This window comes from Hippopotamus amphibius, chromosome 11, assembly GCF_030028045.1.
Source record: "Hippopotamus amphibius kiboko isolate mHipAmp2 chromosome 11, mHipAmp2.hap2, whole genome shotgun sequence".
Taxonomy (NCBI): Eukaryota; Metazoa; Chordata; class Mammalia; order Artiodactyla; family Hippopotamidae; genus Hippopotamus; species Hippopotamus amphibius.
In genome coordinates, this window is record NC_080196.1 from 23,472,083 (window position 1) to 23,484,743 (window position 12,661).

A 12,661-nucleotide genomic window follows, 5' to 3' on the forward strand; every position below is an offset into this window, starting at 1 on the left:
GAATGAGGCTAATATAAAAAGGCAATTATAAGTACTCATTATCTAAATCTATTTGGTTCCTGAGTTTAGGAAAACAAAGAGTGTGAGTTTGGATAGTGAGAGATTCAATAGAAAACTTGACTTCCTAGGCAGTGCAGCGGTTAAGAATCCACCTGCCAATGCAGGGGACACGGTTCGAGCCCTGCTCTGGGAAGATTCCACATGCCACAGACTAGTTAAACCCGTGTGCCACAACTACTGAGCCTGTGCTCTAGAGTCCGTGCGCCACAACTACTGAGCCCATGTGCCAGAACTACTGAAGCCCATGAGGCTAGGGCCCGTGCTCCACGACAAGAGAAGCCACTACAATGAGGAGCCTGTGCACCGCAGTGAAGAGTAGCCCCCGCTCTCAGCAACTAGAGAAAGCCCGTGTGCTGCAACGAAGACCCAACGCAACCAAAAAATAAATAAAGTAAATAAATTTATAAAAGGAAGAAAGAAAACTTAACCAGGTTCATTTGATATCTAAGTTTGGACAAATAAAAAAATCTGACACTCAGATAAAGGTGGACATTTTGGAAATTTTTTTTATTGCTCTTGAGATAAATGTAATATATATTTTACATTGTAATAGATTCATACATGAAAAGGTAGAAAGAAAAAAGTAAAAATCAAAAGGAATCCCATTCCACAGAGATATTTGGGGGTTTTTTAAATGAGCTTTACTATACATGCTGAGTTGTATCTTGTTTTTCAGTTTGATCCAAAAACTTAAAAGGGAAACAAATACTTAGTCCAGATACAATAAACATTCAAATTTCACTCTGGGAATACTGATTCCTGCATTCCTTGGTTTAAATAGCGACCAAGAGGTGAGAATTATGATTACCGTGTAATTATGTGGCCCTTTATACACTGGGAGCTCTCAAACACTAGCATGTTTGACCCCACAGCAACTTGGAGCGATGGGAACGGCAGTTTTCTCCACTGTATGTTTGAACAGTTCTGGTAACTGACTTTCCTGCCCCACTCCTGAAATCTGAAACAAATCTGTTCATGTTTCTACCCTACTTTAAGCCTTTCACTGGAAAAAGTCCAAGTTTCTTAGCAAAACATACATGGCCTCTCATAACCACGCCTACCTGTCAGTCACCCTCTGGCATTCCCCTTACATCCCTGCAGTACAAAACTGCATTTCCTTCAGTGCACACAAACACGACTTTGTAAGCTGCTTTCTTTACCTAAAAAACCCATTTTTTTGCTCCTTGAGGAACATACACATATTTTTATCTTAGAAACTGGTCTATATTGTAATTTATGACCATTTCTGTGCTAAATCTTTTGCTCCTTGAGGAACACACATATTTTTATCTTAGAAATTGGCCTATATTGTAATTTATGACCATTTCTGTGCTAGATCTTACTCATCTCCACCCCAGAGCAAGTGTAGGCAGTATGTAACTAAATTCAGTTTCACAGATGAGACATCTATGTTAATATTCCAATGTCTTATATTTTTGTTAGTATTTATGCCAGTCTTTCCCATTAGACTGGGAGCTAAAAGGCAGAGCCTGAGTGTTTTATGCGCCTCCATCTTCAAGTTCCAACACAGTGACAGGAAAAAAATCCAAGTTGAAGGCGCATTAAGTGTCCTGCTCGAACACTTATAGGCACAGGGCGAGGATTAACACCCAGATTCTTAATCAAGTGTGCTTCCAGCTGCTCCCAGGTCCCGATTCTCTAATTCCCAGACGAAACAAGGAAACGAAGCTAGGCGGTGGTAGGATCATTACTATTGCCCCTTAGTTTTCCCCGCCCTCCCACACACTCAAGGGATGGGGGTGGGTGGACTCAGCTACCCGACTTCTGAACCAGGTGCGGTAACCACTCAGCCCCGCCAAGTCCGACTCTACCCTTCTGGACGGCTGGTTCCTGCTCAATCTCTGCGGTGCGTGAGTGCGCTGCCCTTGATCGCCCCGCCCCTGCTCCCACGCCGCAGTGACGTCTCTTCCGCCCAAGTGGTGGCACGTCTTTGCGGCGCCTGCGCACTGTCACATTACGGCGGAACTAATCCGGCGACCCTGCGCTTTGTCGCATTTAGTGCCAGGAAGGGAAAAGAGGGAACCACAGAATTCGTCACACCCGGAAGCGGAGAGCCGGAAGTGGGGTTGGACAGGTTATCCCCAGGGGTGGGGCAGCGGAGGCCCAGGAGGAGGGGGAAAAAAGAAGGTGGAGGAACCTGGATACTAATCTGAATCCGATACCGATTCTCTTAGACCTCAGAGACAGAGAAAAGACAGAAGGGTGCCTCATCCCCCTTCCTCTCCTCCTCCCTCTCCTCAGCCTTAGCCATGGCGGAGGCAGGGGCCGGGCTGAGTGAGACCGTCACTGAGACAACGGTTACCGTGACAACCGAGCCCGTGAGAAAGGCGGGGGGCGGTGCTGTTTAGGGGTCGGGGAGATGCCGGGAGGGAAGGGATAGGGCTTTGGAGAGTTGCGGGAGGGACTGGGCTTGGGGATATCGGAGGAAGTGGGGTTGGGAGACTCGCAAAGTATTGGGGATTTTTGGTGTGTTAGAGTCGGTTCAGAAGGCTGGTCAAGAGACATGCAATAGAGTTAGGATATAGGTGATGCTGCTTGGGGTGGTGGTGTGTATAAGTAATGAAAGAACGGGAACTTGGAGATTAAGGAGCAAGAGATGTGCTGGATGAAATGAAGGGCTGTGGGGAGAAAGCATGGTTGGAGGCCAGTTGTAGGGGAATTTGACTAGACGCATACTAATCAATAAATATTTGTTGAAGGGATGATTGTAAAAGGAAGCAGAGGGAATGATGGTAGGAGGCAAGGGAGATGAAGAAGATAGTATTTTGAAAAATCAGAGGAGATGTAAATAGAGAAAAATGTAGCATTTATGCAAAAATGAGTTGCTTTCAAAGGGAGAAGGTTGTATTGGGCTTAATAACCCTTGGACTAAGGGAGTTTAGAGTAATAGTTACTAGAGATGCCAGGATGCTGGGGAATAGGTGGATAACAGGTGGGGAGGGCTGGGCTTGAGGATGAGAGAGGTGAGAACAGAGTTCTTTCTTTAATGGGAAAAAGAATAGGGGGTCTGGGAAAAGGAAGGGAGAGCAAAGATTAGGCACTGGTGACTAAGAAAATAATTTCCATATGTTAATACTACCAAGGATGATTTGGGGAGGAAGACGGAGAAACAGCGAGGATTATATTTTCCTTGGAAGATTTTCTGGGACCTTTCCTAGGTTAGGAATTATCTCTTCTCTGTATACTAGTGGTTACCAAGAACAGGAAATAATACTTCCTGATTCCTCAAGGGACACCCTGAGGCCAAAAACCTGTTCTACTTTATCTTCTCCCAGCACTCAGCTCCTCTGGTGCTATGTCTGTGATCCTGATTGAGCTGGGGAAGGGAAGAGAGGAGGCCCCCGGGAGGAAGTGGGAAAGGTTTGTAGGCAGGAACTAGTTAGGTGTGCCCATCCTTCTTAACCTTCCAGGAGAACCGGAGCCTAACCATCAAACTTCGGAAACGGAAGCCAGAGAAAAAGGTGGAATGGACGAGTGACACTGTAGACAACGAACACATGGGCCGCCGCTCATCAAAATGTGAGTAGTTGTTGGCCCACAGTAACCCTGGAGTCCTGGCTCCCCTCAGCATATCTTCTGGCTTTTCACATTCACTGGCCTTCCCGAAGCCCCCAGAAACTCACAGTCCTGTGGTTATCTGGTATCAGGGAGAGGAGGTTAAAGTTAGAGGGAAAGGGGTAGGGAGGGGATTGAATTGGATGTGCCAAGGCCTAAAGTCAAGAGGTATCTGAGGTGGGAGAAGTGGAGCTTTGGATTCCTGGCTGGGAATGACAAGGGGGTTGGGTAACTGAGTCCCAGGGTGTGGCCCTGGGGAAGCTGGATCCTGGAAGGTAGAAGGAGAAGGTGGTGGAAGTAGGAATTTTTACTGAGATGCAGTGGGAATGGAACTGATGCTACATCTTATCTTTACCTCCTTTTTAACTGGGCTCCTCCCTCCAAATCCAGGCTGCTGTATTTATGAGAAACCTCGGGCCTTTGGCGAGAGCTCCACGGAGAGTGATGAGGAGGAAGAGGAGGGCTGTGGTCATACACACTGTGTACGGGGCCACCGCAAAGGACGGCGTCGTGCAACCCCAGGACCAAGCCCCACCACCCCTCCCCAGCCTCCTGACCCCTCCCAGCCCCCTCCAGGGCCCATGCAGCACTAAATTCCTCTCTCCCCCACCATTCCTGTGTCTGTCTGGCCCTGAATGTATTCATGTGGCTACTCGGGGACTAAACCCATGGTTTGATCCCTTCTCCAGCCCCCTCCTCCCCTCCCCTCTACCTGATTAGAGGTAAGAGGGAGAGGAGGGTGGACAGAGATCCTGGAATTCTGACTTGCTGCTATTCCAGAACCCGGGCTTCTGGGTTCCCCCAGCCCTCATTTCTCCTTCTCTCTTCAGGGATCCAGGCTTCTTGGTCCCAGTCTTTTCCCTTTGTTCTCACTGCCAAACTGCCTGTCCTGGGATCCAATTATCGTGGCCCCTTGCACCCTCTACTTGAGTTCCAAACAGTTAAATTGGGTTTGCAACAGCCCCAGCTTTCACTGCCAGGGTCCTAGTCAGATTCCAGGCAATCTTGCCCCAGCTATGCTTGTTAATCCTGGCTTAGAGCTCTTCCAGTAATGTATTTATGTCATCCTAACTCTTAGTCCTTGCCTGTGGGATGTGAGGTCTTATGTGAGACCTCAGGGCTTTTAGCCCTTTCCCTCTTCTCCTGCCCACTACCCTCATGCCCTTAAGAGGAGTTAGGAGAGAGAGAGGTCTTTGTCATTGTCACCTTTAATGGGAAATGGAAAAAGAAATAGTCATGTCCTCTCTCCTCACCCTTCCAGTGTGACCTAGGGTTTCTGACAAAGCTGGCTTCAAGACTGGTCACTTAGAACCAACTATCTCCTCAGCCTTTGGTCTTCCAGCTTAGGAAACAGATCCAACATGGTCCCAGGGGCCTGGGTCCCTGGGAGAGGAAGAAAAAGGGAGGGAGCAAAGAGATGCACTCTTAGCCCTTCCTTCCTACACTTTGATGTCTCTGCCGGCCCAGACGTGCAGCCCTCCTGGCCTTCCCCACCCCTTACTGGGATCTGGATATCATTTTCCAGGCCTCTTGCCGTGCACAGTTGCAGAGATCAGTCAAATCCATACCACCATTGAGATCTCATTTATTGCCACAGATGCACAAAATAAATAACCCAACATCACAAAATGTGTTAAATACAGGCCCATTTATACTTATGGGGAAAGAAGTGAGGCTATATACAAGGGTGAATTTGTGGTGTCTGGGCCATTCCCAGGCTGAGGAAAGGAGAGGTAGCAACATTGGTTCCTTGTGAGTATGTGCCAGGGCAGGTTTTAAGAAGGTTCTTAATGGGAAAAAGCTGTCAGGGTGGAGTAGAGCTGGCCGGTCCCCATCTCCCCAAAACAGAGGGCCTTAATTAAGGCCCAGGCCAGAGTCAAGCCTCTTGTTTTTGGGGAGGAGGCTCTTGTTCCTCTTGAGAGGAAACCTCAGAGTGGACCAGGCAGGGAAGCCCAAGCCTCAGAGCTGTGGAGAGGGCACTGGGCCCTTCTTAGCCAGGAGGAGAGGCAGGGGTGGGAGGTGAATGTTTCATCGACAAGGCCTCTGTGTATTAAACACTGGCCGTTTACCGGCACTGATGGGGCAGGACTTGTTTCCCAATTTAGGCCTGGGAAAGACAGAAGGGGAGAGATCCCTTGGGAAGTACTGGGGGAACCGTGGGAGAGAAGCATCCCAAGACTGGGGCTGGGGGCAGGAATGAATTCAGCTTTGGGCATGGATGTGGAAACTGGAGGCCAGCTGAGGTCCTAACTACTTGGGAGAAAATAGTGTAGGTGGGGGGGCGGGCGTGCTTATCAGTACACCGGCAGTGGGCGTGGACGTCATCCCTGGAATGAGTAGGGATTTCCGTGCCCAAGAGGAAGCGGCCTGCTTTTGAGCCAAGTCAGAATGGGGGTTGTGGGCCAGCCTCTCAGCCTTCCGCTGGCACGATGCGGAGGGGGGCGCGGGTGCACAGCAGCGGGAAGACGCGCTCCCCCAGGGGGCCGGGCGCCTGGAAGGCGAAGAGCAAGTCGAGGGAGCGGCCGTCGTAGAAGGCCACGCGGCCCCGCTCCCAGTCCAAGTCCACGCGGATGCGCCGCGGCAGGGGCCCCGCGCCGCCCAGCGGGGTGGGCTCCGGGGCCGTGAGCGCCCACAGGCGCCCGCCGCGACCCTCCACGGCCCACACGGCCCCCGCGGGGCACAGCCCTACTCGGCCCTTGCGTCGCACCGACTCCCCGGCCGCGCCCAGGGCGTAGAGGCTCTCCCCGTCGTCCTCATCCTCCCCGGAAGCCTCTCCGCGGCAGGCGGCGTCCGCGGTCTCCACCTCCCAACAGTGGCGGCCAGCCGCGAAGCCCTGCGCGCCCAGCACCGCCGGCAGCTGATCGAAGCGCGCTGGGCCGTCGGGGGGCGCGGGTGTCCCCGGTGGGGCCAGTCGGACGCTGCGGCGGTCCGCGGAGACCAGAAGGCGGCGGTGAGCGGTGCCAGGATCCAGGGTCAGGTCGGCTGGAGAGGGGAACGCAGGGGGAGGATCGTGTGAGAGTTCTTTCCGAGTCAGAGGCAGGATAGGATGGAGAGGACGCCTGGGAGGGCACACGAGATGCCCACAACAGCTCAAAAAGCGGTTGAAGGACCAAAGAAGGTGAAGGCAAATGAAGAGCAGGCTCGGGCAAGACTCAACCTGCGCAGATGGGCCACTTTCTTCTGGAGAACTGGACTTGGAGGAGGACCCTGCTAGCCCAGGGCAGGGGGCATAGCGCAGAGATTGAAGGAGGGGTGTCCTGGTTTGTGTGCTTGGCAGGTCTGACATCTAGGGAGCATAAGGTCTGATACCTCAGTCAGCAGCATCTGCAGCCGGACGTGGGAGCTGAGTCAACAGGATGGGGAGGGTGGAGCTAAAGAGGAAGACTGATACCAGATACCAGCACCAGGAGTGATAGAGAGGAGGGCCACAGGGAGGAATCCAAAGTATCCTGAGAAACCAGCCCACCACCCACAAGAATACGTGGGAGTAGACAGGCCTATTTCTATAGGGAGGGTGGGGCAGAGGAGAGAGAAGGTGGTGATAGCCAAAGGGACCAGAAAGAACTAATCATTGGTCTTGTGTGTATGGGTTTCTATGACGAAAGATTTCTGGATTAGGGGTGCAAGAAGCAATCTGGGTTGGGTGGGATGGTGGGTCACCAAGAGGGTGGAGCACCTTCTGTAGGCAGTTTAAAGAAGGGCAGAGGGCAGCCTTGGGAGTGATGGAAGGGACTCCTCAGAAACTGCAGAGAAGGCCCAGAATGCCAGGGGCAAGGAGAAGCAGGAGTCCTGGGACATTTCTGGGAGGGAGTGATGAGGAGTGGTGGCAGCAGGGGTTCCCCAGGAGCAGCTGACCTCCAGGGGTCTGTTGTGAGAGTGTATGAACAGGTAAGAGGGGAGAGTGACTGGAATATGAGGAATGAAGGATAGACCTTGTTATGGGTTGACTTGTGTTCCCCCAGAAAGTTGTAAAGTCCCCTCAATACTTCAGAATTTGACTGTATTTGGAAATAGAATCTTTATGGAGGTAATCAGGTTTAAATTAGGTCATTAGGGTGGACTCCAATCCAATATAACCAGTGTCCTTATAAAAAGGGGAAATTTAGACCCAAACACTAGTGTGTATAGAGGGAAGATGCTGTGAAGACACAGGGAGAATGGCATCCACAGGCCAAGGCTATCAGAAGCTAGGAGAGAGTCCTGGAACACAGTCTCCCGCTCAGCCCCCAGAAGGAACCAACACAGTCGACACCTTGACTTCTACCTCTAGAACCATGAGACAATAAATTTCTGTTGTTTAAGGCATTCTATTGTGCGATGCATTGTTACGGCGGCCCTAGGAAACTAATACAGACATCAGAAAGAACTTGATCATATTGGAGAGCGAAAAGGGAACAAACTGAAAACAGCTTCTCATTTAGTTCCCTCCCTTCTGCCCTCCTTACCCGTCAGTCTATGAAGCATGTTTTTGACCACTGGGTAATCTTCAGGGAGATCGTCCTCTGAGTTAGATGACTTGGGCATTGGGGCATCAAACCTAGATAGATGAGGTAGAAGGGTCAGGAAATTAGTAGACACCCTCCGCCCTCTGATGCCCCCACCCCGACCCCATTCACATCTCTGGAGCAGAAAAGGGCGAGGCCACACCCAGAAGACCTGTCTGTGAGTGGGGACGAGGATGTGGTTCCCGTGAGAAGGTGGTGGATGTGGCAGCTGGTGGTGGGGAAGAAGAAACAGTAAAAATGGAACTCACCTTCTCCATGTCTTCTTCATATCCTGGGTGGGCAGAAAAAAAACATGGATGTGAGCTCTGGGCTTCATACTGTGAGGGAGCTCTCCCCCACCTCCTCAGGTAGCTGGGTCTGATTTGGTGAGGTCCCTCCCCACATCTCAGACTGATCTCACCTCTTTATCCCCTGTGCTCCCTTTGCCTCTCATTCTCCCCCTTCGTGTCCTTTCCTTCTCTCAACCACCACTTTCTCATCCTCCTAATTCCACCCGCCACCATCCTTCTCCCTTCCCCATGCCCCAAAGCCTCTCAGCTCCCCTTCCCCAGCCTCACCCAGGCCTTTTCTTGCCCCCAGAGTCCTTGCCTTTCCCTGTTTCCTACCCCCCACCCCCCACCCCCACTTCTCCATCTCAGTGGCGCCCATCCTTCTCCACCTTCCTGAGGATGTAATACCAGATAAACATTCCCCTCCTCCTCCATCACACATCCTTAGAGTCTTTAGGCTAAGAGTTTGTTTATAAAAGCCTTATAATAAAGCTGCTTCCTCTCTCGCCATAAAAGGCCAGTGGCGTTTATTGGGCCCTTTGTTCTGTATCTCTCTACCCTGACCGAGGAGGCAGCTGGACTTAGATGTGCCCCAGAAGGCCCAGCAGATCTGCAGGGTACCGTGGGAGCCAGGAGAGGGCGCTGGATGCTCCCCCTACGATTCCCTCTTCCCCCTTCGCTGTCCAGTGGGAAAGACGGGCAGAAGAGTAGGGTGGTGAAGGGGAGAGAGGAAAGGCAATTTGCCTAATTATGCCAATTACACCTAGACTAATTAGGTATATGTAGACTTCAAAGGGTGGAAGCAAGACTTGAGACCGGCTCGGCTGCTGGCGAGAAGCCAGTCGGGAATCCAGGGCGCCTGGGGGCCGGGCAAGGGAAGTGTTGGTCGATGGCCAAGGAGTCAGGGCCCCGGAGAGACGCGGGAGGGTGGGTGGGTGAACAGGGTGGCATGTGGAGAGGAGCCGGAGGTCCCAGCGGCTGTTCTCCCGGACCTTGCCTCCACCCGTGGCCACCTCTTCCTGGGGCCCTGGGAGGAGCGGAGGACAACACTAACAAACAACACAGCAAGGCCCAGGCCGGAACCGGGGGACCTACTCCATCTGCCTCCCTTCTGCCCTCTTTTTGACAGCCCCCTCCTTTCCCGGCGCTCCGCTCCAGCTTTTTCTCCGCCCCAGCTTTTTCTCCGCCCTGCCTCCTGCTCCACCTCCCCTTGGCTGGTTCCGATCTCCCTCACCAACCTCCTAGGCCCCCAGCTCTCTCCCGTCCCCTTCACTTTCCTCCCTCCTCCCCACCGATGGCTCCCTCGGCTCCTCCCGGCCTCCTCCTCCCAGGCGTCTAGCGGCGTCTTTCCCCAGCCTCCCAGTTCCCGCGCTCCTCGCAGGGCCTCAGGGGTCTCCTCGCGTTCTGTCTAGAGCCCCCGCCCCTTCCCTCCAGCCCCTCTAACTAGACTCGAGCATCCTTCCAGCCCGCTTCGCTGTGGGCAAAACGTCAACTCCTTCCCGTCGTCTGTCCCGGCACCTCTCACTTGATAGCCGCCGCCCCCTCGTCCTCTGCTTTTCTCTCCCCAACTCCATCTTTTGCCTAAACTTCCCGAGGGGCTCCAGCTGGGGAGATGCCATTCCGCGCTCCCCCGGGGAGCGCACCGATGGCCCCTTCCGCCGACAGCTGCGGACTCGCGAAGCGCACAGCGGCCTCACCTCTTCGTGCGGGTCCAGGCAGCCCATGGTGGGGATGCGGCCGCCCCGGCGTTTCCCCGCACGCGCCTCGGGCTCGGCCAGCTTCTCCCGCAGTCCGCGGCTGATCCGCACCTCCACCGCCAGCCGCACGTTAGACCTCAGGCAGCGGCGGGGGCACGGCAGGCCGCAGCACGGGCACGCGGTGGGGGGCGTCTCCGGGCCGGTCGCCGGCGGGGTCCCCCAGCGGCGCGCCAGGCACGCGCGGCAGAAGCTGTGCTCACACGCCAGGAGCACCGGGTCCTGGAAGGGGCCCCCGCACAGCGGGCACGTCGCCAGCTGCTCCAGACGCTCCACCAGCCCCGGGCCCAGCAGCTCGGACGCCTCCATAGGGAGCCAGCGTCCGGGCGCCGTCCCTTCCGCGACCACCGCGACCGCCTTCGGGTACGCAGATGGCTGAGGGCCTCTGCTGCTGGTTGCGTCGCTGCCCCTCTCTCCGCCTCCCGCATTAACTTTCTGACACTTTTCTGGCCCTCTCCTGCGATCGCCTCTCTCTTCAACCAGTCTGTCTCCGCCAATCTCCCCACCACGTCAGGCTTTATAGGGAGGGAGGAGGCCCCTGCGGGAGGTAAACATCAGGCCTTGCGTAACACCCCATCTGGTTCTCCCGCTTCGCCGCAAGCTTTGGGGGAGGAGTATGGAAGGGACACCTAGGTCTCGAACCGAGGAGGTGGTAGCTAGGGGGCGTTCTGGGGGCAAGGTAGCAAGGGGTTAGCCCCTGTCACCCCCCCCCCGAAGAGCCAGAATCTTGCCTCCCCCTTGGCTTGCGGTGTACAGGTGGGCAGGGTGCCCAGGCTCGCTTTCGGCATGTGTGCCCACATCGCCAGGGTATGAGTCATTCCAGGTGGCTGGCACACCTACAGCTGGGGGCTGGGGGCCCGGAAGCACGGGTCCTGATTTGTGTGGCTTTGGCAGGCCTCTTCTGAGTGTTGATGTGTGGCTGTCATTTCAGGCGCCTCTGTCCTTTCCCTCTTCCTGCCTTACCCATCAAGGGCTTAAGGACACTGAAGTTTTGGGGTAAGGGGTGGGGAGCAGGCGCCCACACTCCTTGCCTCAAGGAGTCAGGGTAGAGCTCTCTCAACTCTCTCTCTGGCTGGCTCCCAGGCCTTCTCTTGCTTCTTCCTATGACTCTTTCTAGTTGTTTCTCTCTCTTTTCCCTGTGTATGTTTTTATTTCCACTTTTCTTTCTCTCCTTCTTTGCATGTACCCAAAGGTGATCTATTTTCATTTTTTTGGTCACCTGAGGCCCAGCTGTGTGTCAAGGTCACACGGCAAGGGACTGACCTGAAGTGGAGCCATGCCCAAATCTTCTGACTTGTGGCCTTGCTGTGACTCCACCTTGCCTGTTTTTAATTTCAGATCCCTAGAACTCCCTTCTACTTTCTGATTTTTTTTCCCAGAGTTTTCCTCATGCCCTCTTCCCTCATTTCCATCTCTCTGTCTCTTTCCTCCTTTCCTCTCCTCTTCCCTCCTCTCCTTCCTTCCTTCCTTCCTGCTCCCTCTTCTTCCTAGTTCCTCCGCCTCTCTCACGCTAGGCCATTCTGTCTGGTACCCCAGGGGGGTTGTGAATAAGTAAACATTCAGATGTCTAAACTATGATCGCACACACTGTTATACAAACATGCGTGTGCATCCAGCAATGCCTAAATGCCCCAAAATGCACAAACCTAATAGGCAGATACATTCTTATAATGCAAAATCACAGATATGCCCAAATAGTCTCATATGCACTGAATATCGCCGGGCAGACATCCAGGATTGTTTAGGGACAGATAGACATACTCAGAGAAAACATGCAAAGAGACACTTTGTCATTAGTTTTATTGTCAATAAGCACAACAATATAGGACTTCCCTGGTGGCACAGTGGTTAAGAATCTGCCTGCCAATGCAGGGTGCACAGGTTCAATCCCTGGTCCAGGAAGATCCCACATGCCACAAAACAACTAAACCCATGCAACATGACTACTGAGCCTGCGCTCTAGAGCTCAAGAGCCAAAACTACTGAGCCCAAGTGCCTAGAGCCCATGCTCTGCAACAAGAAAGGTCACCGCACTGAGAAGCCCACGCACGTCAAGCAAGAGTAGTGCCCACTCACCACAACTAGGGAAAGCTTGTGCACAGCAACAAAGACCCAATGCAGCCAAAAAAAAAAAAAAAAAAAGAAGAAGAATACAACAGCAGTAAATCTTTATGAAGTAGCAGCATGTTATTAAGCAACTCCTCCAGGCATCCTTCTCCCCCCTACTTATCAGGGAGACACTCAAACATGACACCCAGATAAACAAAGTACACAAATAAACATATGTGCACTCATCCCAGCTCCATGCTCATAAAACGCACAGCTACCCAAGAAAAAGACTTCTGATATGACCAAAATCTATTTTGTAAAATGGACTTCCATGTTATGATAGGTAGAATAATGGTCCCCCAGAGATGTCCATGTCCTAATTCCTGGAACTTGTGAACATGTTACCTTACATGGCAAAGGGGAATTAAGCATGCAGATGGAAATAAGT

The 12,661-nt window shown here is 53.0% G+C and overlaps 2 protein-coding genes across 2 annotated transcripts; one reads left to right on the plus strand and one right to left on the minus strand.

The window, feature by feature from the left end:
• Positions 1-2,103: 2,103 nt before the first annotated feature.
• PPP1R11 (protein phosphatase 1 regulatory inhibitor subunit 11) lies at positions 2,104-5,274 on the plus strand. Its single transcript, XM_057699739.1, has 3 exons — positions 2,104-2,399; positions 3,492-3,600; positions 4,027-5,274. The coding sequence occupies exons 1-3, from the start codon at positions 2,331-2,333 to the stop codon at positions 4,227-4,229; spliced, it is 381 nt and encodes a 126-aa protein (XP_057555722.1). The 5' UTR covers positions 2,104-2,330; the 3' UTR covers positions 4,230-5,274.
• Positions 5,205-10,672, minus strand: RNF39 (ring finger protein 39). Its single transcript, XM_057699738.1, has 4 exons — positions 10,108-10,672; positions 8,390-8,412; positions 8,082-8,173; positions 5,205-6,618 (listed from the first exon to the last, which is right to left on the minus strand). Exons 1-4 carry the CDS (start codon positions 10,471-10,473, stop codon positions 6,047-6,049), a joined length of 1,053 nt encoding a protein of 350 aa, XP_057555721.1. The 5' UTR covers positions 10,474-10,672; the 3' UTR covers positions 5,205-6,046.
• Positions 10,673-12,661: the final 1,989 nt, after the last annotated feature.